The following is a 26,596-nucleotide window of genomic DNA, read 5'->3' as shown; positions in this document are numbered from 1 at the left end:
TTTAAAGTGCTTCACTATGGATTTTGAAGTTGTAAATTGAATAAAGTACTACACCTTGTTTACAGTTAACATGTGACACTTTATTTCCTACATTTAGAGCCAAGTACAGGTTTAAAACACATTTCAGTACTATTCCAATTATTAGAGAAAATACTAATTTTTTAGGCCAAAAAGGATATTCAAATAAATAATCAACATGTTAAATTAAAATATCTAAATTACATTGGAAAAAATAAGTTTTTTTAATGCTTCATTTTCATAAGAAACTAGCAAAAACTTTACATTTACTTAACAAAACCATAATGCTACATGTGAAAACAAAGGACGGACGCGACTGAGAGGAAGAAATGAAAATAAGTTTAACTTATAATTATGTAACAAAAAATCCAGTTCTATTAAAAGAACTGATACAAAACCATCACAGCTGGTGAACAAAAAATTACATATCTCATATACATACACCATTAAGTACATTTTATACAAAAGCAGCCTAAAAGGATAAGAATGCTTGAGCAAATATTTCTCAGACTTCCATAATTTAACATTCATATTCTTAAAGGAGTTGCCATATGTACATAGTAATATACATAAAAAGCTTCCCTTTTATTATATAAAGCAAACGGCACATAAGTAGTACTTTTTGTTATCCTTTAAGTATGCATGCCAAGAAAAGTTGATGTTTACATAAATAAAAAATCGACCCTCAATCCACAGACAATGTTATGTATAAATCTGGGATATATTGATGGGAATTAACCAAGATTTGTGGGAGAGTAAGGTGAGAAAGAATAGCAGAGGAGTAAGTTAGACATGGCAATGAAAAACAGCTGACAGAATTTACCCATTGACATTTTTTTCTGGTTGTTTTCTTTTCAGTTGTGTAGATTTACAGTCAGTACATGACAAGATAAAAAGCAAGGAAAGAAAATCAAGAAAAAAAAAAACTTGGTGGTACTGCACCTACACCCTTCCTATTTTTTTTTAGCATGAGCCCTAACAACAGCTCACATTTTACATCATTATCCAAAGAGTTTGACTCAGTACATGTCACATGAGTCTCCTGGCCAATCGGATTCACGGAAATTTCACACTAATCGCTTGACCACTTCTACCTTACTTGACCACATGAACCTCTGCAAGGCAAGAGACTGAGGCCTCTTGGTGACACACACAGCACAACACTGTGTCTTCGCTGCAATCAAAAAAGGACAACTTGCATTCAACCCCTCAAAGAATTATTTCCAGAGTCTTTGGGCTAATACAATCCCTGGTCGAATCATAAAAAAAAATCAGCCACCAGTCTTCTACCTTCTCAGACCCTTTTTTTTAAAAATCCTGAAAATACAAGTGCTGAGGGTTGGGCAGCTCCATATGATGGGTCTTGTGGAATAAATAAACCACCCAAATATCCAGATTTCCAGAAAAGTCAGACTTTCATCTCTACTATCTGTATCCCCCATACTGCATGTAAGAGTCTGGCTCTGCGTTTCCATTCATGCCGTTGATGTATTCAGGTGGGATAGGACGACCATAATCATCAACCAATGGGCGGCCATACTGGTCAACCATGACAGTTCCGTAGTCATCAATGGGGGCCCCATATTCATCCACTGTCTGACCGTCCATAAAGAAACCAGGATGGGCATCTGGTCGCGCATAAGACTCGTATTCATCACTGACTCTGGAAACAAAAAATATTTTCTTATAGAATTTTAAGCTTTCTTTCAGTTTAAATTTAAATTCTGTTTAAAAAAATGATTGAATGGCTCATAAAAATCAGTTTCAAACAAATCATTCTTTAAAAAAAAAACAACAAGAATAATTTCAAACCAATGTAATGAAATTAAATTGTAAATTATATAAAGGGCACTTTTTTTTTTCAGGGAAGGGGAAGGGGGCTTAAATTATTCTCATATTAGTGTTGTATTGTTTGCCTTCTACCTCATTCCAGCCAGTCCTTTTTACCTCATTCCATATGGCACTCCACCCATCATGTATCCCTGCTCATCCATGTACTCTGGGGTTACATTACCATCCAGGGTAGGGTCAAAGCCGTCTGCAACAAACAGTAGAATGCAATCATTGCCAAATTATTTACTTTTCATCAAGCCATCATAAGGAAACTGGAAGAGGATGGTTAATTTGGTGGTTTAAACAACATCAAACCTGAGTAAGTTTTATTCTAAGGAAAATCATCATTAAAGAAAAGTTTTAAAGATGTTCATCAACTTTTTTATTTCTAAATCTGAAAAAAAAAAAGGAACAAAAAAGTATTAAATTGAAAAGTTTCCTCTACTCCTCACAGCCTCTAAAACCTCATAGAAGACAATGGGCACATTCAGATAGAGACATCATACTACTTGGGTAGGTCCAACTCTGCAGGGACTCTCGCTAAGTGCAATCAACTTAAATGAATGGCACGCCTTCTTGAGCAGCTAGGGGGTAATTGCACCTGGGTTAACACCCCTAGCTGCTCAAGAAGGCTGTCAGACAATTAAGCTGATTCCACTGATTGCACTTAGCGAGTATCCCCGCAGAGATGGACCGACCCAACTAGTACCATGAGTTTATCTGAATGGGGTCAATCAAAACATGCATTATTTGCTGCTGTGAAATATTAACACAGAGGCCACAGATAGCAGCAATTTTGCATGCAGCAGCTTCCAATCTCTGACAACTGCAATGAGGCAAAACTAGCAACTGGGTGCAGAGAAAGCAGGGGTCAACATTTAAGGTCAATATTATCTAGGCTGGGTATTACTGACAATTAGATTGGTTCAAAACATGATTTTTATTAAGGATTTTAGGTACAGGGAGTCCAAAATACTGTTCTGTAATTTGGTCACTGATTTGCAGGGAGCCCTACTACAAATATACCATCATCCCCCCCAAAAAAATCATAAGCCATCCAGCCACCCTTGAAAATACAGGCATCTTTTGAGGCCAGTGGTGGTCCAAATGTGGCTGGATGGCTTTATGGAGAAGGCATTGGTCTAAAGTAAATTAAATAAAAGTCACCCACAGGTCAAAGTCATGCTTAAAAAGTACCTTCTGATAACTCCAACCAGCCTGGTGTAATAAAATAAAATAATTAAACAATACAAAATATGAAAAACTTTTTACATATTAAGACTAATAGTTTATATTTCTATATCGTACAAGTAATAAAGAAAAGCCAGCAATATTTAAAAAAAAGAAAAGGGATCTTTATTTCTCAATATCATCACAGTCAATAAATAAATAAATAAATAAATAAATAAATAATAAACAGGTCAAGGTCAAATGTTCAATATAAAATTGGGATCAAGGGGGTTAGTGTACCAAGCCCACAACATGCAATTATTGAACAGCAATCTATGGGTAGGAAATATGATTACATGTTACTGTAAAAGAGGTTAATACAAAATTAGTGGGTATTTATCTATGCAAAGCAATAACTCATACAGGTAAGATTTGAAAAAGGGGCGGTTCTTTTCCGTGCATCTTTCAAAAGCATGTTTGCTCAAAGCTGCAGAAACCGTGTAGACTGTAATGAGTGCAAATCTCTGAAAATAATTTTCATTTTTTTCCTTCTTTTTGGAAATATGTGAATTCATATCATCCTGTGATGTATCTATCACAAGGAATAAGCACCAGCATGCTGTGCTCCAAACACTTCATTTCACACGCAGTAAATGTATACATACGTAGATAGTCGCCATAGTAACCACCCATCTCTAGCACATCACCTATTTAAAGTAAGAGAGAATGTGTTGCTGATCTACCAAGCTCAGCACTAAATGCTACTTGGAAGTGACAGTAATCTGATGTTGTGATTGGTCAGTGCAGCACCTTGCTGCAGTGAATGACATCTACTGTAGTGATTGGTCAATTTGAAAATCATTCTACACTGTGCATATTATAAGTTTATACGTTATAGCTTTTCTATGGTGGGTGAACTATGCATGATTAAATTTACTGTTTTATATTAATTTTTTGATTTAAGGAAACATTTGCAGTGCTTGGAATATACTATATACTCAGCCACTACTACTATTACATAATTATTAGTTATAGCCATTCTATGCAATATACACTAATATAATAACTTCAAGTCACTAAAAGCCATTGATAAGATCACCTCTGAAAGAAATCTCATATAGTTAATAATTTTCCAATACAACATCCCCACAATATAATAAAAATTGAATTTATCTCTTAAAGAAAAATAATATAATAAAATTACCAAATATGCCTCTCACACCAACCACAATCTCAGCCAACACATCTGTCTCACCAACCACAATCCCCACCCCCACCCCCACTTTACTAACCTGGCGAGCCATAGAACAGGTCAGGTCTGTCCAGTATGTCCGAATCCTGGACATAGGAACCAAAGCTATCGTCTCCATACAGGAAAGCCTCATTGTCCTCAATCTGGCGTGACTCCACCATCTCCAGCCACTGGGAATTGTGCCAGCGGAACTTCTCCAGCTGGATCTTTTTACGCCAATCTTCTTCAAACTCCTACAATGGTCAACCAAAACCTTAATTAGTACATTACATTACTGACAGTTTTTTTTTATCAGAAACTATTGATAAACACTTTATCAAAACCTCAAATAATATACTCTTCTTTATCTTCATATCAATATCTTTATTAATGTACATTCTTTTTGTCAGTGACTTTTCTTATCATTCATTCATAAATTGAACCTAATTGTCATGCATCAAAACCATTAAGTTGCAGCTGCCAGAGAGACGTACTTTAAACACTCTGTAGTACACAAAAGGTGGATGGTACTTGCACTGCAATAGCTATTTCCATTTGTCTCTTTCTGTTTCCCTTTGTCTGGTTATACCCATCATCTCCCCTCCCCCACCTAAACATACACATACACACACTTACACCCTCACAAAAGTGCAAATGAACACACACATATGCTCGCATGGGAACTTACACACACAGACACATTCTTACCCCTATGATATCCAGTGTCTGGTGTCTCTCTCACTCACTCACTCACTCACTCACTCACTCACTCACTCACACACACACACGCACGCACGCACACATTCTTACCCCTATGATATCCAGTGCCTGGTCACACACACACACACACACACCAAAACACACACACACACACACACACACACACACACACACACACACACACACACACATTCTTACCCCTATGATATCCAGTGTCTGGTCACAGACTTTCCTGATCTCTGGGTTCTTGTCATGCATCAAGTCTATCAGATATGCTGGAGCCTCTGTCACAAGAGTCAAGGATGTTTACGTATATATATATATATATATATTACTACTTCCATTTTTATGTACAGACACATTGTCGCCCTCACTGTCGCCGAGCACTTTCACCAATAACACAATAAGCAGAAAACCATTTTACTTTTTGGCTTGAAACCTACAGCACTGATGAATATTCATCATATGCAGGTCAAGTTCGAAAATCAGCATGATCGGGCCATTTTTATCAAAGTTATGCTGTTTTTTTTATTGTTTCTGTTCAATAACATCATAACCCTATACTCAGGGGGTGAATGTGAAACATAAGGAATATAGCAAGCACTGAAACTGCCCCCTGACTTAACACTATAGCCAGCTTTGTGGAAGGAGACATTCCACTGGGAAATTAGTTTACAATGATATTTCAAATAAATTTTGTAACATTATCCAAGGAAAGAAAAGCAATTAAGATAAAAGATATTCAATTTTTCCTCACATATACATTGTCTTAAACATGTAGACTAAGTTTCTTTGTTTGTGAAAATAAGTAGACAAAGCTGTTTGTCTTTGAAAATATGTATACTAAGTTTAAAGTAAGGATACGTGTCTGCTTAATGATGATCTCTCTGGTAGCCTCATGGAATATCATCTGGTAGAAGACATAGATGATCTGGCAGACCACCTCATCATCCTCTTGTTTGGCTTTGAAGAACAATAAAATAAGAGTCAAGTACAATGTGTATAACAGTATAACTGTGGTAGAAAGTGATTTTCTTTTCTGATAAGACTAAACATGTTATATTTTTTTTTCATGAAGCACAATATGTTGACCTTCCACCAAAGGGTCTTGATCAAGTTTTAGACAAAATTTAAAAAATTAAACGAGACTTACCTTGGTTAAGTCGAAGTTTGATTTCAATTCTTTGAGTAAAGAATTGAGGGAGGGCTTAACTGAGATCCGGTTGCGCGCGCAGGGCACTTTTCAAAGTGTTTGTCACATTAACCACATGGAATTAATTACATTAATTCCCCACAGCTCTCTTCCTCTATAATACAAGCAATGAGCTGTAACCCAAAGTTGGGTGGGAGGGTGGCAGTTAAGCCCTCCCTCAATTCTTTACTCAAAGAATTGAAATCAAACTTCGACTTAACCAAGGTAAGTCTCGTTTAATTTTTTAAATTCTTTTTCGTAAGAAGAATTTCGTTGGTCTTAACTGAGACTTTAAAGCTTGATGTGACAAACATTTCATTCATTTCAAAAGATTCTTTATTTACCCAGAACTCCATCCTGGAATCTGTCTTGATTACTTACAATGCGCTTGTCATAGAACTTCGCAAAAGTACTTTTCTTAGACCAACCAGCTTTGTCAATAATGACTGATATAGGTACTGCAGAGGCTTTTGCCTTAGAGGTAGCTGCAGCTCTAACACTGTGAGAGCTAAATGTATAAGTGTCTATACCAGCTCTACTCATAACAGTTTTTATCCATCTTGCTACTGTGTCTCTTGCGACATTATGATGTGGTTTCATGTAACTTATTAACAAACGTGCACAGTTCTTGTCATTTCTCATGACTTTTGTGCGAAACAAATATTCCTTCAATACAGTATACACACAAAGCCTCCTGTCTGGAGGGTAGGCCTTAAAAGATACTGAAACAACATTATAACCTGGCCTATTTTGTTTTAAAGAACCATCTAACTTGAACAAAAACTCAGTTCTCAATTTTTTATAACCTTGAAAACTTAACAACTGCAAAGTTTGTGTACGTGCAGCTTGAGTCAGAGCCATGAGCTTTAATGTCAAATCTTTGAGAGTTATATGCTTAACAGGAGAAAGTTTCCTCAAATATGTCAATACTCTTTCAACATCCCACACCTCTGTGTATCTGGGTTGTGATGGTCTGGCTGCAAACACACCCTTCATGTATCTGATAATTAATGGGTGATTTCCAATTCTGAATCCATCAAAGTTTATTCCTAAAGCTGAGAGAGCTCCACGTGCAGTGTTCAAACTCTCATAACCCAAACCTTTATTAAATTGTTCAGTTAAAAACTCGATTACTGCTTCCAAAGTTGGCGAAAGTGGAGTAATCGTCCTTTTACTACAGTACTGAAACCACCTGTTAATGTGTGTGTTATATTGTTTTTGTGTCCCTGTTTTCCAAGACAACATAAGTATTTTGGTAGAGTCCTCTGAAAATCCTCGTTCTCTGAAACTATTCCTGACACTTTGCAAGCAATCAGTCTTAATTTCCCTTCCAAAGGGTGTTTCAACTGCAGGTGAGGAAGTCTTAAAAGATTCTTCTTTTTCTGTATTATGACTGGTTTTTCCACCAACAATTCCATCAGTCTCGGAAACCATGCTTGTGTGGGCCACATTGGTGCTACAATGATTCCCTTGGCTCTGTCCTGTCTGACTTTCTGCACACAGTTTCCCAGTAAGCTAAAAGGTGGAAACAAATAAACTGAGTTAAAAGTTTCCCAGTCAATGGTAAAAGCATCAACAAAAGAGCAGTTTGGATCAGGCTTCCATCTAAGATCTAATATACCAAAGATTCGACACTCGGCAATTCTTCAAAGGGTAATCCGATTAACTGTGGAAAGACGTTCGTACGGCGGAAGTAGTCAGTCGCGTTGTGTTCGTGCGGAGGTCGAGTTCTGTTGCATGTGGGCGATTTCAAGGTAGGTAAAATACCGCTTTTAGTCTTGTAGTTTCTCTGAAAATGTATGTGCAGAAGGGAAAACTAACAAGGTTCACTTGTGTGTAAAATTTGCAATATTTTGGAGCAGATGTCATCGTGAAAAATTGCCTTCAATCCGTTGTTGCATTCTAATTAGCAATATGGCGACGAACAAGCGAGTCTGAATGCCTTGTTACCTAAGGTCTAACACGGGTAATTTGATTTTTTATACGTTGAATTTTATATTATTGATGACTGAATAACACGTTCGTTTTATTGGTTGATAATTTAATTTTAAACAGCTTCGTTTTCTATTAAAATTTAAACAATAATTCGGGCAATAAAGCAAGATGGCGGTGCAGATCATAATCGCCGGGGTTCAAATGCAAAGCCGAACACGAAATTGGATCTGTACAATGCGTTGACAGTCTTACTATGTCCATCTAAACAAGTTGTGGACGGCCCTAGGGATAATCTTAGTTAAGATTAAGCTTGTTTTCTTAGAAATATTTATCGGTAAAGATGACGATAAAACAAGATGGCGGGGACTATCGTTATCGAAGGGCTTAAAATGCAAGGCCAAACACGAAAATGGATCTGTACAATGCGTTGACAGTTAAACTGTGTCCATCTTAACAAGTAGTGGACGGCCCTAGGGATAAACTTAGTTAAGATTTAGCTTGTTTTCTTAGAAATATTTATCGGTAAAGATGACGATAAAACAAGATGGCGGGGACTATCGTTATCGAAGGGCTTAAAATGCAAGGCCAAACACGAAATTGGGCCTGTACTTTGCGTTGACAGTTAAACTGTGTCCATCTAAACAAGTAGTGGAAGGCCTTAGGGATAAACTTAGATAAAATTAACGTAGTTTCTTAGAAATATTCATTGGTAAAGATGACAATAAAACAAGATGGCGGCGACTATCGTTATCAATGGGCAACAAACGATGGTATTTTTATCCGTGTTTTATACCTAAGTAAAACAATGCGGTAAAATGTGTCTCACATCCTTATAATTATTATTTTTGTTTTGTTTTCAGATGCCATTAAAATGGGTAAAGGCTCACAGGAGAAAAAATAAATAGAAAAATCTGACAGCAAAAATCGGTAAGCTTTCTGGTCTATAACTAGAACTTAAGTTTATGGAGTTGAAAGTAAAATGTTTGATATACATGGGCACTATTATTCTGTCCCCGGCAACATTATTTCCAGTATAGAATACAAAGGCTACATGTAGGTGCTCTCACCACAGTGGACTTACACAAATGACAAATAATAAGAGACTAGCACATGTCAACCTTTTTAACAGTAAAATATTATTTTATTTTCTCAGATTAATGTAATAATACAAGTGTTGCAGATGATTTAGTTGCACCACTGTCAAGTTTGCTAAGTGATTGTAAACAATCAGAAAGACACACTGATGTATTAAATAAGCAAAATGGTAAGCTGCCCGAAATTAAATATTTAATTTTTGCTCGATAGTTTTACAAGTGCACAAAGAGCTAGGTCAGTGTTGTCCGCACAGTGGACTTTAACATAACATGAACAATTAACACATGTCAGCATCTTTTTAACTGTGTGATAATATTTTTTCAGATATATGTTGCAATGGAAGTGATTCTGATGACGACGTACCTCTGTCAAGTTAACTCGGTGCTACTCAAGAACCTGACAGGCACATTGATATTTCAGCAAATGGACCACCTTGAAACTAGCCATATGTTGTTCTTCATGAAAAACAAATTTATCACTATAAATTGTCTCCCTTCTGTAAACTCTGAAGTTTAGTGTACTGTCAAGTCTAGGTTGGAATTGGTCAGTAGTGCTCTTAGCAATAGATAAATATTATCATCAAGTGCATAATTTTTATTGAATGAGATATTAATGTTGAAACAAGTCAAAATAGGGGGGAAAATGTTATAATTCTTTGTCATGTGAAACTAGTACTCCTAAATAAATTACCTATCTGTTGTGATTGTGTCACAGTGGTATCTAAAGGTGTTAACATTTTTATTTGCATTTCAATTTCTGTGCTTTATTAAATCTATAATAAAATGCTTATGAACAGAATATGACTTGTATTATGTTACTTTAACAGCCAGAAATGAATGATCAGTTTTAAATGCCGAATCTGATGAAATATTGATAATTTTTAGCAATCCTCTTTTATTTAGTCATTTTTTAGTGAGATGGCAAACAAAATTGTTACACATATTATTCTTCCAATACATTCTGTGGAAGATGTTCAAAAGACTGATGTTTCAAAACTGATTTTGCAGAGTTTAAAAATATGTGCATGATTTTGAAGTCGCAAGGAAACTATATTGCATGTGTTCTTTATAAATATGAAAAAACGAGTTTACTTTAATTTGATTGTCAATATAAAGATATGTCTTACCTTTCACTATTATTATGAAGTAGGTACCCAAATAAGTGTTTGTGAAAGTGAAATTAAAAACTACTTTTTCTTAATGGATTTTTTCAGTCCTTTTTGTTTCACTGATTTGCTACGAGTATTCTGGTAAATTTCAATTAATTATGCTCTAAAAGAATGACCGCTGATAGTGACAAAGTTTTACAAACATGCATAATAGATCAAGTTTCTGTTTTGGTGTAGCTTCACCATTCAGTTTCTCCCAGTAGGTTAGCATGGCCTTATTCACGGCTTATTGTCCAAAACAGCATCGAATATCACTATCAGTTACGTTGATGATCTCGTCACGTTTCCGGCTATATCTCCACGTCAATTTCTATAAAATGGCAGCTGTTGTTACAGGTAGTGCGCTATTGGGTATTGCCTCTTCTGAATATAAAGTATTAAGACAACTACGAAAAGTAAACAAACTGTACATCTTTTGCACTTTTTAATAAAAAAAACTCCACGTGTGCCAGTGCTAATCCAATATGGCGGATCTACTTGACGACGATGTGGCGTCCTCGAGAATGCACGAGAAATCACGCTATTCGCTAAACACGGGTTAGGTACAATGGGGATTAAAATTAAGCCCGGCTATCAAAACAACTTAAGGGGAACAATAGAGCAATGTTTACCCGTACGAACGTCTGGTCAAAAGGAAAATGCCGCTGTCCAATCTTTCCGTTTATTAGATCTTAGCTTCCATGAACAATATGTTTCTACTTGAGCATTTATTCTAGATGCAAAGCAGTCTATATCTGGGATTCCCCAAAAATTACATATCTTATGAAAAATCTTGCTGTCTAATTTCCATTCAAGATCATCCTTGAATTCTCTGGAAGCCTTATCTGCTGCCTCATTATTTTTGCCAGCTATATGTGTACATGTTAACCAGACATCATGTGATATACACCAAATCCATATGTCACATGCTACTTTATTACAGTTTTCAGAAACTGTGCCTCCCATGTTGTTAATGTATGACACTGCCGTAGTGTTATCTGACATCACCTTAATATGCTTTGACTTAAGATCACGTTTGAGGGACTTGAGTGCATTCAAAATGGCCATTAATTCTAATACATTAATAGGCAATTTACCCTCTACATCCGTCCATCTACCTCCAAAATTATTGTTTTTATAACTTGCACCCCAACCTAAAGTGGATGCGTCTGTATGTAAAGTCTCTGAGGGGTTTGGTCTAGCAATAACCCTATGCTGGGATTTCAAGTTGACAATCCACCAAATTAAATCTGACCTCATACTGTTTGATATTATCATGGGTGCATCATAGTTACCCTTCGATTCTTGTAAAGCCTTAATCTTTGCTCTTTCTAACTTCCTATAGTACAGTTTGCCATAATCCACAGCTGAAAAACTTGCTACTAACAACCCAATGACTCTCGCCACTTGTCTAATAGGTGCCTTTGAAACATTATACAACTCTTCGCATGCAGAAATTATTTTCTCCTGCCTGTCAAGTGGCAGTGTTACTATCATTTTGTCAGAATCAATAACATTTCCCAAAAATTTTAACTTGCTTGTTGGTCTCAAAACTGATTTGTCTTCATTTATGATGAAACCCAATTTGGACAGAAGTGTAACTGTTGCATTTAAGTTCTCCGTACATTCTAAATCATCACTGCCAATTATTAAACTGTCATCAATGTACCCTGAACTAACATAACCTAAACTTCTCAGTTTCCCAAAAACTGGTTTAAGAAGTTTTGTAAACAATCGCGGGCCTTCACTGACCCCATTGGGTAAGCAGGTATATTGGTAGATTTTATCCCTCCACTGGAATCTAAAAAATTTTTGCTGTTCATCTGCAAGTTTAATTGAATAATAAGCATGACGGATATTGACAGACCCCATTTTTACATTTTTGGTTATCAATGGTAGGGTTTTCTCAAAGGTTTCCATCTTAAAATGCTGATATGGAATGAACCGATTTAATTCCTTTAGATTCAGAATTAATCTGTATTCACCATTTTCTTTTTGTCTCAAAAAAATCGGTGATAAAATTTGGCCTGCTTCACTATTCACAGGAATAATCACTTTCATGTCCAATAATTTTTTAATTTCTATGTCAATAATGGACATTTCTAACCTATTAAACTTGCAATTTGATTTCACAATGGCGGGAATCCCACCGTTGAAATCTAGATTAATATGACAATGCTTTACAATGTCAAGAATAAATAGGTCACTTGTAATCAGTTTCCATTGATCAAAAAAGTCAGCCAATCTACCTGCTTCAAAATAATTATTTACCTCATTTATTGCTTGGGCAGATTCCTCTGTCCCCTGCGTACATAGTTTTTTGCAAAAGAAGGCCCTGCTCCAGGATCATCCTGCCACACTCTGGGTCTTCCCCCTCCAATAGGTCGATTAACACCTCTGTACACAGATCCACGGCCTCTGGCACCACGTCCTCTACGTCCTCTGAGAGATCTGTCAAACAATTTATGTTTGATTTTTGAGCAATCCTCTATATCCCTTGCCATTTTGGGAAGATCGTCTCCAAATAAAAATTTTTGGCTGTAAGTCAGCTCATGACTGCAGAGGTGAGCATATTCTCCGCTCAATTGCGGTTTCAAAAAATCTTTCCTTGTCATATTTATCTGCCTGTTCATACTGTATGTCCCATGAGTGCTAGGACATCGTTGCAGTTTTCGATCATGCTGCCAATATGATCACTCGTGTCCTTTTCTGGATTCCTTTCGTATAAGGCCATCTGGTTTACAGTTTTAACTAAAATGTTTGCACCTTTAACCAAAGTATGTGCTATGTTTTGCATTTTCCTATCGTTTGCTTTGGTCCAACCTGGGACCTGGTCCCATATCAACTGGTTGGTTTTCACGACTTGCAGGTAATCACAGTTACCTGGCCTGTGGTTCTGTTTAATCAACTCGTTTAAATGTTGTTCGTCCAGGCCATTCATAAAAAGATCGTTCACAGTTTTGGCCAGCACATCATCCACGTTGTCGGCCATTTCCTCCGACATGTTAAACTTCTTGGCCATGTGCTTAAACAGGTTGTCTTCCGTGTCGGGAAGATACGAGTCCAACTTCCTTTTTTCACCCGTTGTGCCTGCCTCCTCCGGCTCAACACATTCATTATCGACGTAAACTTCGTCGTCATACTGAGAATATTGCGCCTCCATATTATCAATACGACTGACGATGTTCTCTAACCTGCCGTCCTGAGCGTCCACAGAGGCTTTTAAAGATACAAGTAATGACATAATATTATCCTCTGACGAGGATTTCTCCACAGACTTAGGGTTTTTGGAAGCCGACTTCCCTTTACCCTTCCTGCCATCACTCACGTGTTCAGGTCCATTTTTAGTAATGGTACTACATGTAGTTTCGTCCGCCATGACACCACGTGTTCAGAAGCAGACGACGAAACCTGACTGAAATTGCGCCAAATACCGTTGCAAACGGCAAGACCACTGTCTATAACGATATAGCATGCACCACGTGCACAATAAAAATCACCCAAAACCACGTTTCGGTGAAAAAGATCAGCGCCACTAGACAAATTCGCCCTTCAACCAAGGAGTATTGCACCAAGACTCCTTGCTTCAACTAGCGTGCAACCTAAAGTGCCCTGCGCGCGCAACCGGATCTCAGTTAAGACCAACGAAATTCTTCTTACGAAAAAGAATTGTTGGTCTAATTCAGTACTGAAAATGAGCAGTAGTCCACCTAAGACTAACTTTTAGCCTTAAACTATGGGCGGCGGTTTATACAAAAATGCAAAACACGATTAGTCGTCATCGTTATCAGATCAGTCGAAATGAAAACACGATTAGTCGTCGTCTTTATCAGATCAGAAGGCAAAATACGACTAGTAGTCGTCAAAACGCAACTAGTCATCATCAAAACGCAACTTGTCATCATCAAAACGCAACTAGTCATCATCAAAACGCAACTTGTCATCATCAAAACGCAACTAGTCATCATCAAAACGCAACTTGTCATCAAAACGCAACTTGTCATCAAAACGCAATTTGACGCCAGATGGCGCCCATTGTACGAAAATCTAGGCCAAGTCACATGATCCACAGTGATCAAAATGGCGGACGTTATTGAAGCAGCATTATCATATTCCTCGCTCGAACTCGAGAATTATCTCTACGCGTACAATCTAATAATGATATTATATATATAATAATATCTCGAACTCGAGATAATTCTCGAGTTCGAGCGAGGAATATGATAATGCTGCTTCAATAACGTCCGCCATTTTGATCACTGTGGATCATGTGACTTGGCCTAGATTTTCGTACAATGGGCGCCATCTGGCGTCAAATTGCGTTTTGATGACAAGTTGCGTTTTGATGATGACTAGTTGCGTTTTGATGATGACTAGTTGCGTTTTGATGATGACAAGTTGCGTTTTGATGATGACTAGTTGCGTTTTGATGACTAGTTGCGTTTTGATGACTAGTTGCGTTTTGACGACTACTAGTCGTATTTTGCCTTCTGATCTGATAACGACGACGACTAATCGTGTTTTCATTTCGACTGATCTGATAACGATGACGACTAATCGTGTTTTGCATTTTTGTATAAACCGCCGCCCATATTAAACAGTAGTTACTTTTATCTTATAATGAAAAAATTACATGGATCAAAATAGACTACAGTTCTTTTGTGTACTGGGAGAATGAAGAATGATAAAAGCCTTACCATTGAGGAGTTCTATGAGATTCTGTATGATCCCATTGTCTGCTAACATTTTGGCACAGTTGTCATCACAGCACACTGTCCCCAGCAGGATGACAATCTCCAGGACCATGTCGTCCTCTGCAGCACCTGGATAGATTATATGTATGTGGAGAGAGTAAATACATGTGCGCACGCGCACACACACACACACACACACACACACACACACACGTGAACATAGTATAAGGAGAACATGTGAACATTAAAAAGTCTCTCTCTCTCTCTCTCTCTCTCTCTCTCTCTCTCGCACATACACAGGCTCAGGGAATATATGTTGTTTCACATTTGCTGTTAGACAAAAAATAATTATAATAATAAATCAATAATGAAACATTAAGTGAACTTTTTAAAAGAACTATTTTAAGAATCTAACATGTAACAATTAACTATGTGGTCCTTGTAACAAAACCAATAGGCCTTTTGCAGCAGGTTAACGAAAGAAGTCAATATATTGTCACCAAGCTGCAAATTGCCTATTTCCATCACTAAACCAAGATGACAGTCACAAGTCAGTGATGTATATCAACATTTGAACAGATTTAGTAGTGAACATTTGTTCTACCTGTATACTGATATCTGGTGTTAACATTGCCTGCATCATCAGACTCTACAACAAAAGTCACTGGGAAAAGGTGGGTTATAATGTAAATTAAACTGTATATACCACTACTACCACTATTTCTACAACTGTGTGTATGTATACCTGTGTACATATACTTCTCTTTTTGCGTGTGTGTAAAAGATATTTTAGCTTGAAAGAGAAAGAGCACTTGTACACAAACCAGTAGCAGCTGTATTGATCAGTTTTAATTTTTTATAACATTCTGTCTAATATTAAAAACATATATAAGTACTTCAAGAAAAAATGAAACAAAACACAATACTTACCAGGTTGCATTTTAGTCTGTATCCATGGCACAAGCTGATATTCTTTTAAAAGGAGTTCGTAGTCCAAGTCTGGGAAGGTCACATTACCCAGAATCCCTACACACTCGATGACAAACTCCTCATCCTCTATCTTCTGTATAGCATTAGCTAAGTCACTCACATAGTCCTGGGAATTGTTCATTTTTGATAAATGTTTGAAATTGAAACAAAATCTGCATTGGTTTCAATTAAATCAATTAAAACTTAAATATTTTGATTCAATTTAAATCACTGAATTTTTCTGGAAAAATGCTAGATGTATGCAGTTATAGAAAATCAGTAAAGAAATATTTCCAACATTAAAAAAAATTGAAATATAATCTACTGATGATAACATGTATCAAGACACATTTCACTTTGTGTGTATATACATGCATATGTGCGTATGTCCGTGCATGTACACACATATTTCACACAAACTCACAATAAAAAGCTCCTTAGTCTGGCCATCATGTTGAGAGATATTCCTAATCATCTTCATCAGAAGTGGGTCTTTGAACTTGTAAGCCCTCTTCAGCAGCAGTTTGAGGCCCTGACCCTCACAGATCATCTGAGCATTGCGTTTGTTGGCAGCCAGATTGATTCCCAGTGCTATCAGCTCCAGGTCCACGCGGTCTCCTGGGCTCTCCAGAATCATCTTCATCACCTGAAATATTGATTTAATATGATATACAGTATAAATACTCTGTCTGTCTGTCTGTCTGTGTGTGTGTGTGTGTGTGTGTGTGTGTGTGTGTGTGTGTGTGTATGTGCGCGCGCCATAACAAAGGTTAGAACTTTTTTCTGAAGCCTTCTGATCTTGTAACACAATTATTAAATCTGAAATATGTTGACTTCAGTTTTAAATGATCACATTAAGTGTGTAGCAGTAGCAGTAGCAGCAGTAGTAGTAGTAGTAGTAGTAGTAGTAGTAGCAAAAGAAGCAGCAGTAGTCTTCTATTTTACTACAAACATTAAAATCATATAAACATACTAAAGTACTTACAATAGGAATGCAATCTGTGTAAGTAAAGAGAGATTTACACTTGTCATCCAGACTGAGGTGGTATAAAATACACAGCACTATCAGCTTGTGGTTCTCATTACCTGGGAATAGACAATAACATATAATTATATTTTATCTGTAGTTTAAGACATTTATACAACTATCTATACAACATTGAAGAACTTTTCATTTTCTATACACAAATAAGAAACAGGGTTATAATTTCAGTGTTTTTCTTAATTTATTGAGGGGGAAGGAGGGATAAAACATCCAAACACAAACCCAAGTGTGATATCACATTTCATCCTGTTATATTCCAAACATACCTAACAAGCCCACAAATTTGGGCAGCAGGCCCACTTTGACCATCTTCCCCCTCTGTTCCTGGTCAAAGGAGAGGTTCAGCAGCAGCCGCAGGGTGATGTTGAGGAGGTCCTCGTGTTCACAGGGGACCAGGCGTGACAGCCTCTCCACTATCCCGGCCTCCGCCTGGTAACAGATAAAACTATGCTTGTCTTTTTTCATGGCTCACACCTTTTTACTATTAGTTTAGGAGTATAAGAGTTTAAGTGAACTTATACTTATTTCACTGAAAAATGTTCTTTTTTTCAACATTATTAATCTCAAATTGATTATCATAATATTATTTAAAAGTTTAAATTATTTAACTTGACGAATATAGTATATGTATAAGCAGTAAAAGGAAAAGCCCACTTCTTACCATTTCATTTTTATTTTCCACAAATATACTGAGTTTCTTGAGAAATGAGACAACTAGTATGAGCAGTTCAAAGTTGTCCCTCTCCAGACACTTGACCAGCATGATTACAATGCCTTTGTTCCTCATCTTCTTCTCCACACTGGTGTCTTCTGACAGGTTCAGCAACAGGTAGAAGGACACTGAAAATAAACATGGGCATGTACTGATTCAGAGAAAAAAAGATAATTTCACTGGAATTTTTATAACATTAATTCTCTCTTGTACAAACAGCAAACATTCGCCTGGATTAAAAAAGCTGCAATTCCATTTTACAAAACGAAAATTCTATGCACAAAGCCTTTAGGCTTTAATTTTAGAGATAACTTTCAACAAACCTAACCACTTCATTATAGATAAAGAAAGAAGAATATTTGGAAGGCATTTGTAAAAAGGTTAATTCCCCACCTCTTAGTAACTGCTCCTGTTTAGCTAAAAGACCTTTAAATTTCTTCTCACTCTTCTCATAGTCAGCTTTGGCCTTCTCACTGTTTTTGTCTGCTTCTGGTGATCACAGTTAAGCAAAACAATTAAATCTTTGACGCCTTCACCAACATCCAAATTAAACAAAATAAATTAATTTAAAGCAATCACAGTTAAGCAAAACAATTAAATCTTTGATGCCCTCATGGACATCCAAATTAAACAAAATAAATTAATTTAAAGCAATCACAGTTAAGCAAAACAGTATTTTTTAAGTATTTTACTCCTTCACCGACATCCAAATTAAACAAAATGAATTATTTTTAATTTGGCCTAAATAAATACATGAACTTTTATAACTGTACTTAAGCATTTCTGTACTATAACAATACAGCTGACCCTGTCTGATGTTGGACAAAGCTAGTATTGTAACACCAAGAACATAAAATAGCTGATAAAATTCTTTACAATCTTATACACACATTTTTATTTTACTATTTTGTTTGTCCCATAAAAGGATATCAGCCTTCCTCTTTTTATCCAACTCCTGTTTCCACAGCTCGTACTTCTTCAGCTCATGCTCAATGATCCCCATGGTGCGAGCACCGATTTTGAAATGTGAGATGACTCCATGAAACTGGGAGAATGAGGAGAAACAGAAGAAGATGTAGATGATGTTGGTCGCCAGCTCGGAACTCTTCTGCCAGTCTTCACGGAGTACTCTGGCTAAAGCGCCTACCACAGTTTCTGAAAAAGAGTTAAATATAAACAGAATCTTAACAATCTTAAAATCACTGTTTTTATATTGAAAAAATGAAGGAAATTTTTGTTTACAAGCTTCTAAAATCACAAAATACAAATGTGGTGAAGAAGGAACAAAAATTACCACACGAAAATTGTTTTCACATCCTTTTTGATGAAAAAGATTAGTTCACACAAATATAAGCTTTGTCTTAATTCATAACAATTCCCCCAAAACAATAATAATCTGTGACACCATTTATTGGGTATACACCACCAGCTCCATTATAACATAATTTCAGTAAAACATCATAATAACTATAGCTGACCATACCATTCTGGAAAATCTCTTCCAAGTTGTCTGGGTTCCTGGCTAACTGCAGAAAGAGAGCTGATCCTCGTAACTTCTCTGGCAAATCCTCATACAGGAGTTCCAGGTATTCATCTACATCATTGAGGTTGGCTGTCTCGTCTATTTCTGTGCCTTCAAAGGTCTGCTGGTCTAGAGGCTTCTCTGATAATGTCTTCTTCTCTGGTGAAATAATAAAATCAGTTGTTAAAATAATATATAGATATGTAAGGAACTACCATGTGGGCATACTTTAAAATCCCTGTCACCTTAGAAAGAGGCCTTACATTGTAAAATTCTTCTTCACTAAAGATTACCACAAAAAGGCCTAAGTGCTACTATTGCTACTCCATGGGTCACATTATAGTAGAGTAAATGTAACTATAGATGTACATATTGAGTCCACAACCTTATAACAACTCCTGTTTCCAAATGACATAACATAACATAACATAACATAACATAACATAACATAACATAACAATCTAATCCTGTTCAAGCATTTCAGACAACTGAGAAAACATTAGCTGACTGGTGGAAGTCTTTTTACTTAAATACTACTACTACATATTGAATCTAAAATATTTTATGCAATTTAAATCATATGCTATACACTCCGTCAGTGCAATCACTGCTTCTCCAAACAGCACCATAACCCTGGAACACGCTCGGCTGTCACCTTGATTGGATAGTAAACGATTGTCGTAAAATCGCTAAATGATATTAAAATCGGGTACATAAACTTAAAAACCACCTAGGACAACCTAAGACTGCCACATTAATCCAATACAATGCAAAAATAAACTATAACAAGTGGTTAAAGCCTTCAAAACGAATGTCGTAAAGTCCCCATATACCTCCATAGAGACAATAAAATAGAATGAGCTTCTGAAACAAAACTCAGCCAACTTAAACATAATAATCGAAATAAAATACTGCCGGGCATTGGAGCGGCCTAAAACTTGGCATGCTTACCGCAAATACTGCAGGCTACATCATCCCATCGCTCGTTAGTAAATTCCGTGCATGGCATACGCACAATCAAACCGTATATCCAAATTGCACCTCTGATGTTTGAATTGGTCTTCTCTAACCTACCATTACGAAAAAGAAGCCATGCCATTGGACAATGCGACCTCTGCGGTTACGTCACTTCCTGATTTGAATAGTGTAGAGGACCAATTCAAACATTTAGCGATTTTACGACAATTGTTTACTATCCAATCAAGGTGACAGCCGAGCGTGCCCTGGAATGAACATGAAGAAAAACGAAAATGCATAATACCATTCCCTTTTCCAGGTGGTGGAGAGTCCTTCCTCTTCTGAAGATAGTACAGCAGTTGTTCTACCTCTGGTAGTTTACTGGGGTGGATCAGCTTACACTTGTCTATGATCTCTCTAGCCAGAGCCGCAATGTTAGTGTTCTGGTTCAGTGTTTTTACTCTTATTCTGTAAAATGTAGACATGTAGTTTCAAATAATTTATAAGGTTTATCTGCCAGGAAAGACTGGTGGAATGCCAACTTACCATTTCGCATAGGGCTACAAGTTATTTCTTGACACTTGGACTCCTCTTTATTTAAGTCAGGGCAAATAACTGCTCATGGTTTCACAGGCTACCACCATAATAATATGTTGTAATTGTTTTCTTATTTAACTTGAATACTCACATTTTCTGGCATTCTTTTCTCTCTCCCAGCATTGGGTCACCTAACTCCCCAAGTATTGTTGCTTCTAGTTCATAGTGGACAACCAGGGCTTTTTCCGTGGGATGGACATCAATGTTTCCCCCCTTCACTTTCCTGGGGGAAATCAACATTTGACCCATCTTATTTTTTTTCACATACTTTTCAAGGACTTCAAATACCAACTAAAACATTAAGACAGTTCCCATGAAAAAGAACGATTTTTTCACATCTCAGCATACCTTATGACGACCAATTAATGAGATTAACGTTGCGTTTCACAATCACAAATCACAATCGGGGCAAATCCTAATTATTTATCATTTACTGTGCCTGTAGTAACCAAGTTAACAAGCGGTTTACTGACAACGTACCTCTTCAGAAACCGCGCATCTTCAGCCTGCATGCTGGTCTGATGTATAAGTAAGTCAAAATCTAAAAGACAATTAAATACATCATACAGACTACTAGAATTTTATCTTATTCATCCTCATTATAGAAAATTTCTGACACTCGTCCACCATCTTTTAAACTATTTTTCATATTCTCGCTCTCGCGAGATGTCAGGTTTGACAGGTCCAGAAATAATAAAGATAAGAAAAAAGAAAATACACTGTCTTATATATATGGTTTTTAAAAAGTATCTGACTGTATGTGTATCATGCCTTGACACATTTTTTTTATTAAAAATATTGTAATATTAAACGCGGTCTGTCGCTAGAGGGCAGGTCAATCGGCAGGTAACTGGCAGGTAAATAACAATGTGCCTTAGATCACATAAACACTTTTTCTGTACAGTTAGGTGTAATAGAAACACAGAGGAAGGCGTATTAAAAACTCTTTTTTATTTTGTACATAGTCATACCGGTATTTCCTAAAATAATGAAATGCTTTCCCCAGTAACGTGATTGTGTCTGTGGATTAGTGTGGTATGATCACTTGCAATAACGCGTTGTTATAATTTACTCTCAGTACACAGTATCAACACGACCGGAGAACTGACGAAATGGCAGAACCAGATACGGAGAAGTTTTACCAAGACGCTGATAAATATTGGAAAGAGGTGCCAGCCACAGTTGACGGGATGTTGGGAGGTTTTTCTCACATCTCTAATACTGACATCAACGGATCAACAAAGTTTTTAAGACAGTTCATCAGAGTAAGTATTCTGTGGAAAACGCATTTCATACCCCTGGAGGAATCCATATCACTGTGATGTTGGAAATTTGAGATTTCTTTCAATATTGCGTACACTGTTTATTGATTTTATATTATATTATATTAACTTATTAATTAATTTTGATAGAATACTATTTCATCAAGTTACCAAAAAAAGAAGTTTGATATATAATAACATTATTTTTTTCTTGGTCCATTGCCAAAGTACCCATCCAAATTACCCAGATATTGTATATAAAAAGTCTTTTATTTCAGGGTGAAAATGCAAAGACAAAGTCTCACCGTGCTTTAGACTGTGGTGCAGGGATCGGAAGAATCACAAAACGTCTCCTGATCCCACTCTTTGACACTGTTGACATGGTTGAACTGAACCCAGACTTCTTAAACAAAGCCAGAGAATTCCTGGGTGAACATGCAGATAAAGTAGAACAATACATCGCCAAAGGTTTACAGGACTTTACTCCCGAGGCAGGGCGCTATGATGTCATTTGGTGTCAGTGGGTGCTTGGACACCTGACGGACTCACACTTGGTGGAGTTCTTTAAAAGATGTAAAGTGGGACTGGCACCTGACGGGATGATCTTTGTGAAGGAGAACGTGACATCAAGTGATGAGGTAGATAAAGATGATACAGACAGCAGTGTCACAAGGCCGAGAGATATTCTGGTTAAACTTATGATGGAGGCTGGACTGAAGATTATTAAAGAGGAGAAACAAAAAGGATTTCCCAAAGGACTTTATGATGTCATCATGTTTGCCTTGACGTAGGATTTGAATCTGGTTACTCAAAACCACTGAAATATGAACAAAAGTTTATCTTATATTCTTGGTGTGTAAATATAAAACTGAACACTCTTTTTCGCAACTTTGCATCTTTTGCTGAACGAATTTTCCACATTATTAAAAACGTTGTCTGCTGAGTATTAATGCTGTTTTCTCTGGCATACTGAGAGGCAGATCCAGGGATGTTTTCTCACAGTCTTCCAAATTATTGTTCCATCCTCTATTTTTGACTGTTTTTTGACAGGAAAAGTTGGATGCCCTTCAGTGTAAACTTAAAAATTTTTACCATCTTCTGGGTCTTCCAGAAGACAGCTTCCGTCCGCCCCTGATACTAGTTATTTGTTCAAGTTTGTTCATGACAGGCATTATTGCTATTTCACCCAGTCAACAGGGAGGTGTATAAAAAAGTTCCTTCCTGAAAAATGACTTTGTATAAAAAGAGGTACGAATGCAGCCAAAGATTGATTCCAAATCTGGAATGTCACTCTGAATTTCTTTACAAGGATTATGTGAATTTATTAGCCTTGTATATGCTGCTTTAGAGGTTTAAATTTATTTTTATCTTGCAAGCATCTAAAGGAGTTTACATATGTCATGTTTTCTTGTAATAAAAATATATAGTCTTTGACGTTTTATAACTGCTTTATAGGATCCTGTACATTTTTCAAGCTTCATATATTAATATTGAGAATTTAAACGATTACGATTTGAAATATCTGCAGTGAAATTTTGCAAAGAACTGACCCTGTTGATGGTACTTACTCTCAACAGTTTTTTCAGGTTGATTAAGACATTTTATTTTATGTTGAAACTTTATTTCATACCAAGCAGATAGCTTTTTTTTTTTGGTATCACGTAAAGAAAAGCATAGAAAAAAATAGGATAAAAATTGCTACAACAGTAAACTTTTACTCTGGAAATTGATATTGATATGATATTGCACCTTTAAATAATTCCACTAATTCTTGCACAAATAACATAAGATATGTAGAACTTTCTGTTAAAAAAAGAAAATATTGAAAATTGATTTTCAAAAACTAAACGCCTTAATAAGATATATAACAACTATATTCAGTACCAGTCAAGATGAATTTAAATGTGTACTCAACTGTTTACAAAATTATATGTAACAAAACATCTAACAAAATTTAAAACATAACATATTTTCCATTACATAAGAAGTACATGCACTGCTACTAAATGCTGAAAACTTGTTTTCATATCTTCTTTATATTTACTACCACCTACTGGTGTTTATTGAAATAGTTGAATAGTAAAATAACAAAATATGTCACAAAAAATACAATGAATAGAAAAATGTTTACAATCATTGCCTAGAACAGATGAATCAGTACTATAAAAATTACCCACAATTTAAAATTACTGCAATATTTTTTCTATATAAATTTAACAAGTAAAACTGGTAAAATAACACTTAAGCACAATATATAACTCTATAATTTTACATCAATTTCAATGATGAATAACAACAATAATAACTGTAGATGAAATTATGTACCACACCATACTAGATTATGATCATAGTATTAATGTAAGGTAATTTCAAATCTGGTTTTACACCAGACAAGAATAGGTTGTTTTAATGTTCTTTTTACAAAGCAGAATTCACTCAGGCTGTGTAGCCGCGTCTCCTTCTGCTTTCTCTTTACAATTGGCATTTTCAATAGATTTCTTTTTATTGATTATGACCATGTGAGATTTCTTTTTATGGTTAGAATCATGCTGAGGTTTATCCTTAACATGTACATTTGCAGATGATTTCTCTTTCTTATTGTTTGAATCCAGTTTTTTTCTACTGTTTGAATCCAGTAATTTCTCATTTTTATGAGTCTTTTCATGTTTTACCCTCCGTATGTTAAGAATGAATGCTTTGTCACAGTACTGACATTTATATGGCTTGTTATCACTGTGAATCTTCACATGCATCTCCCACACAACTCGCTGGGCAAATGACTTGTCACAGAATTCGCACTTGTATGGCTTTTCTCCAGTGTGAATCCTCTCATGTTCTACAAGAGTGAACTTCCGAGCAAATGCACTATCGCAAAATTTACATTTGTAAGGCTTCTCTCCAGTGTGAATTCTTTCATGCATAAGACAGTTTGACCTTTGAGAAAACAACTTCTCACAGAACTGGCATTTGTAAGGTTTTTCACCCGTGTGAATCCTTTCATGCCACACACATTTATTTTTAAGTGAGAATGCAGTGTCACAATATTGACACTTATAGGGCTTCTCACCGGTGTGAACTCTTTCATGTTTAGCACAGTTTGACTTTTGAATAAAGCTCTTGTCACAGAACCTGCATTTGTAAGGTTTTTCTCCAGTGTGAGTTTTCTCATGTTGTGCCATGCTTCCCTTCTGGGAGAACGTCTTACAGCAGAAAAGACATTTGTAGGGTCTTTCTCCACTGTGAGTTCTCTGATGCTCTACAAAGCTAAACTTTCTATAAAATGAACTGTCACAGAATTGGCACTTGTATGGCTTCTCTCCAGAGTGAGTTTTCTCGTGTCTCACTTGGCTTTCCCTCTGTGCAAAAACCTTGTCACAAAACTGACACTTGTATGTTTTATCTTCAAAGTGAGTTTTCTCGTGTCTGTTCTGGCTTTCTTTGTGTGAAAACCTCTTTTCACAGTACTGGCATTTATATGGTTTCTCCAGATCCCCATAGTGAGTCGCTTCATGTCTGTCAACATCGCTTTTTGAAATGAATGATTTGCTGCAGTATTTGCATTTAAATTGCTTCTCCATATCTCCCTCATGGGATTTTTCATGTTTTTCTCGATCTTTTTTCAAAACAAATCTCTGATCACAGTATTTGCATTGATAAGGTTTCACAAGATCTCCCTGCTGAGTTTTTTCACCATGAGAGCTTACTTCATGTCTGTCCAGGTCACTTTTCAAACTGAAAGATTTGTCACAGTATTTGCACTTATGGGTGTCTATTATTGGATTAATTTGCTGTGCATCAAATGAAAGCTCTTCTGTCTCTACATTGCCTGCCATTTTGCCAACTGGAGCTGGTAAGTCACTGCGTAGTGCTACACAACTATCAGCAGCTTCAATGATCTCAATTTTTGCATTCCTTCATGTATACTTCTTTGTAGTTGTATTGGCCCTTGCAAACTGAAATATTGGGGAAGAAATCAGTAGATCATATGTGATGGTGTTTATGCTGATAGTGCAATAGCCTTAAGAAGTCCTTTTCATTCACTGTCAGCACTACTACTAATTGCAAACACATTTTTGTGGTATATCATATAATTACTCATTAATATTATAGTTTTTTTTTTTTTAACTCAGAGACCATTGAGCTACTTTTTGTGCACTTTTGTTTTGGCGAAGTAGATTTTCACACGTCGTCATCATGCGTAAAAATCAACATCAAACAGTTTGATTGCCAGTGTGTGTCATTTTCTAATTTGTCCTTGAGAAATCAGATTTATTAGAAATGGGCGTTCTAAAGGATATGGATTTCTTGTATCGCATAATGATAGTTCTAAAATTTATTCATGTACTTACATGCCACTCTATCGGTCAGAATTCCTTTCTGGGACTGAAGTGGGTGTTATTTCCATTTTTTACCTATTCTTATAAAGTGTATGTATCATCAGCTGTTGAGTTTTGTCTACAGTGGAAAATAACTTATCAACGATTATGCATGCACCTG

At 36.3% G+C, this 26,596-nt stretch overlaps 4 protein-coding genes and 1 long non-coding RNA gene across 9 annotated transcripts; 2 read left to right on the top strand and 3 right to left on the bottom strand.

The window, feature by feature from the left end:
* Positions 1–57: 57 nt before the first annotated feature.
* LOC112041747 (kinesin-associated protein 3) lies at positions 58–21,495 on the bottom strand. Of its 3 annotated transcripts, XM_087009415.1 has the most exons (19): positions 21,318–21,391; positions 20,929–21,060; positions 20,545–20,708; positions 19,245–19,442; positions 18,692–18,916; positions 18,155–18,253; positions 17,711–17,889; positions 17,316–17,478; positions 16,990–17,090; positions 16,429–16,650; positions 15,966–16,131; positions 15,039–15,164; positions 5,837–5,935; positions 5,171–5,256; positions 4,314–4,506; positions 3,687–3,728; positions 3,049–3,069; positions 1,966–2,056; positions 58–1,681 (listed from the first exon to the last, which is right to left on the bottom strand). In XM_087009415.1, exons 1-19 carry the CDS (start codon positions 21,347–21,349, stop codon positions 1,444–1,446), a joined length of 2,577 nt encoding a protein of 858 aa, XP_086865541.1. In that variant the 5' UTR covers positions 21,350–21,391; the 3' UTR covers positions 58–1,443. The 3 variants fall into 3 exon arrangements, with proteins under 3 accessions (XP_086865541.1, XP_086865539.1, XP_086865540.1); XM_087009413.1 differs by lacking the exon at positions 3,049–3,069 and having other exon boundaries at positions 59–1,681; positions 21,318–21,495; XM_087009414.1 differs by lacking the exons at positions 3,049–3,069; positions 3,687–3,728 and having other exon boundaries at positions 59–1,681; positions 21,318–21,495.
* Positions 6,553–14,929, bottom strand: LOC106161315 (uncharacterized). The gene is made up of 2 exons (XM_087009430.1): positions 12,613–14,929; positions 6,553–7,679 (listed from the first exon to the last, which is right to left on the bottom strand). The coding sequence occupies exon 1, from the start codon at positions 13,718–13,720 to the stop codon at positions 12,971–12,973; it is 750 nt and encodes a 249-aa protein (XP_086865556.1). The 5' UTR covers positions 13,721–14,929; the 3' UTR covers positions 6,553–7,679; positions 12,613–12,970.
* Positions 8,470–9,992, top strand: LOC147762774 (uncharacterized). Its single transcript, XR_015333553.1, has 2 exons — positions 8,470–9,026; positions 9,519–9,992. It is a non-coding gene; the product is annotated as an uncharacterized LOC147762774 (long non-coding RNA).
* On the top strand, positions 15,561–23,533 carry LOC106155767 (N-terminal Xaa-Pro-Lys N-methyltransferase 1-B-like). 3 transcript variants are annotated; one of them, XM_087009432.1, is made up of 3 exons: positions 15,561–15,709; positions 21,916–22,102; positions 22,378–23,533. In XM_087009432.1, the coding sequence occupies exons 2-3, from the start codon at positions 21,950–21,952 to the stop codon at positions 22,888–22,890; spliced, it is 666 nt and encodes a 221-aa protein (XP_086865558.1). In that variant the 5' UTR covers positions 15,561–15,709; positions 21,916–21,949; the 3' UTR covers positions 22,891–23,533. The 3 variants fall into 3 exon arrangements, with proteins under 3 accessions (XP_086865558.1, XP_013386213.2, XP_086865559.1); XM_013530759.2 differs by lacking the exon at positions 15,561–15,709 and adding an exon at positions 21,557–21,694; XM_087009433.1 differs by lacking the exon at positions 15,561–15,709 and adding an exon at positions 21,585–21,679.
* Positions 23,534–24,529: 996 nt separating this feature from the next.
* LOC106155762 (uncharacterized) lies at positions 24,530–26,584 on the bottom strand. Its single transcript, XM_013530752.2, has 2 exons — positions 26,449–26,584; positions 24,530–26,052 (listed from the first exon to the last, which is right to left on the bottom strand). Exon 2 carries the CDS (start codon positions 25,930–25,932, stop codon positions 24,532–24,534), a length of 1,401 nt encoding a protein of 466 aa, XP_013386206.2. The 5' UTR covers positions 25,933–26,052; positions 26,449–26,584; the 3' UTR covers positions 24,530–24,531.
* Positions 26,585–26,596: the final 12 nt, after the last annotated feature.

This window comes from Lingula anatina, chromosome 3 (genome assembly GCF_051362555.1).
Source record: "Lingula anatina isolate TDL-2025a chromosome 3, LinAna3.0, whole genome shotgun sequence".
Taxonomy (NCBI): Eukaryota; Metazoa; Brachiopoda; class Lingulata; order Lingulida; family Lingulidae; genus Lingula; species Lingula anatina.
Note: the sequence above shows the minus strand (reverse complement) of the source record. Positions and strands in the feature narration are given on the sequence as shown.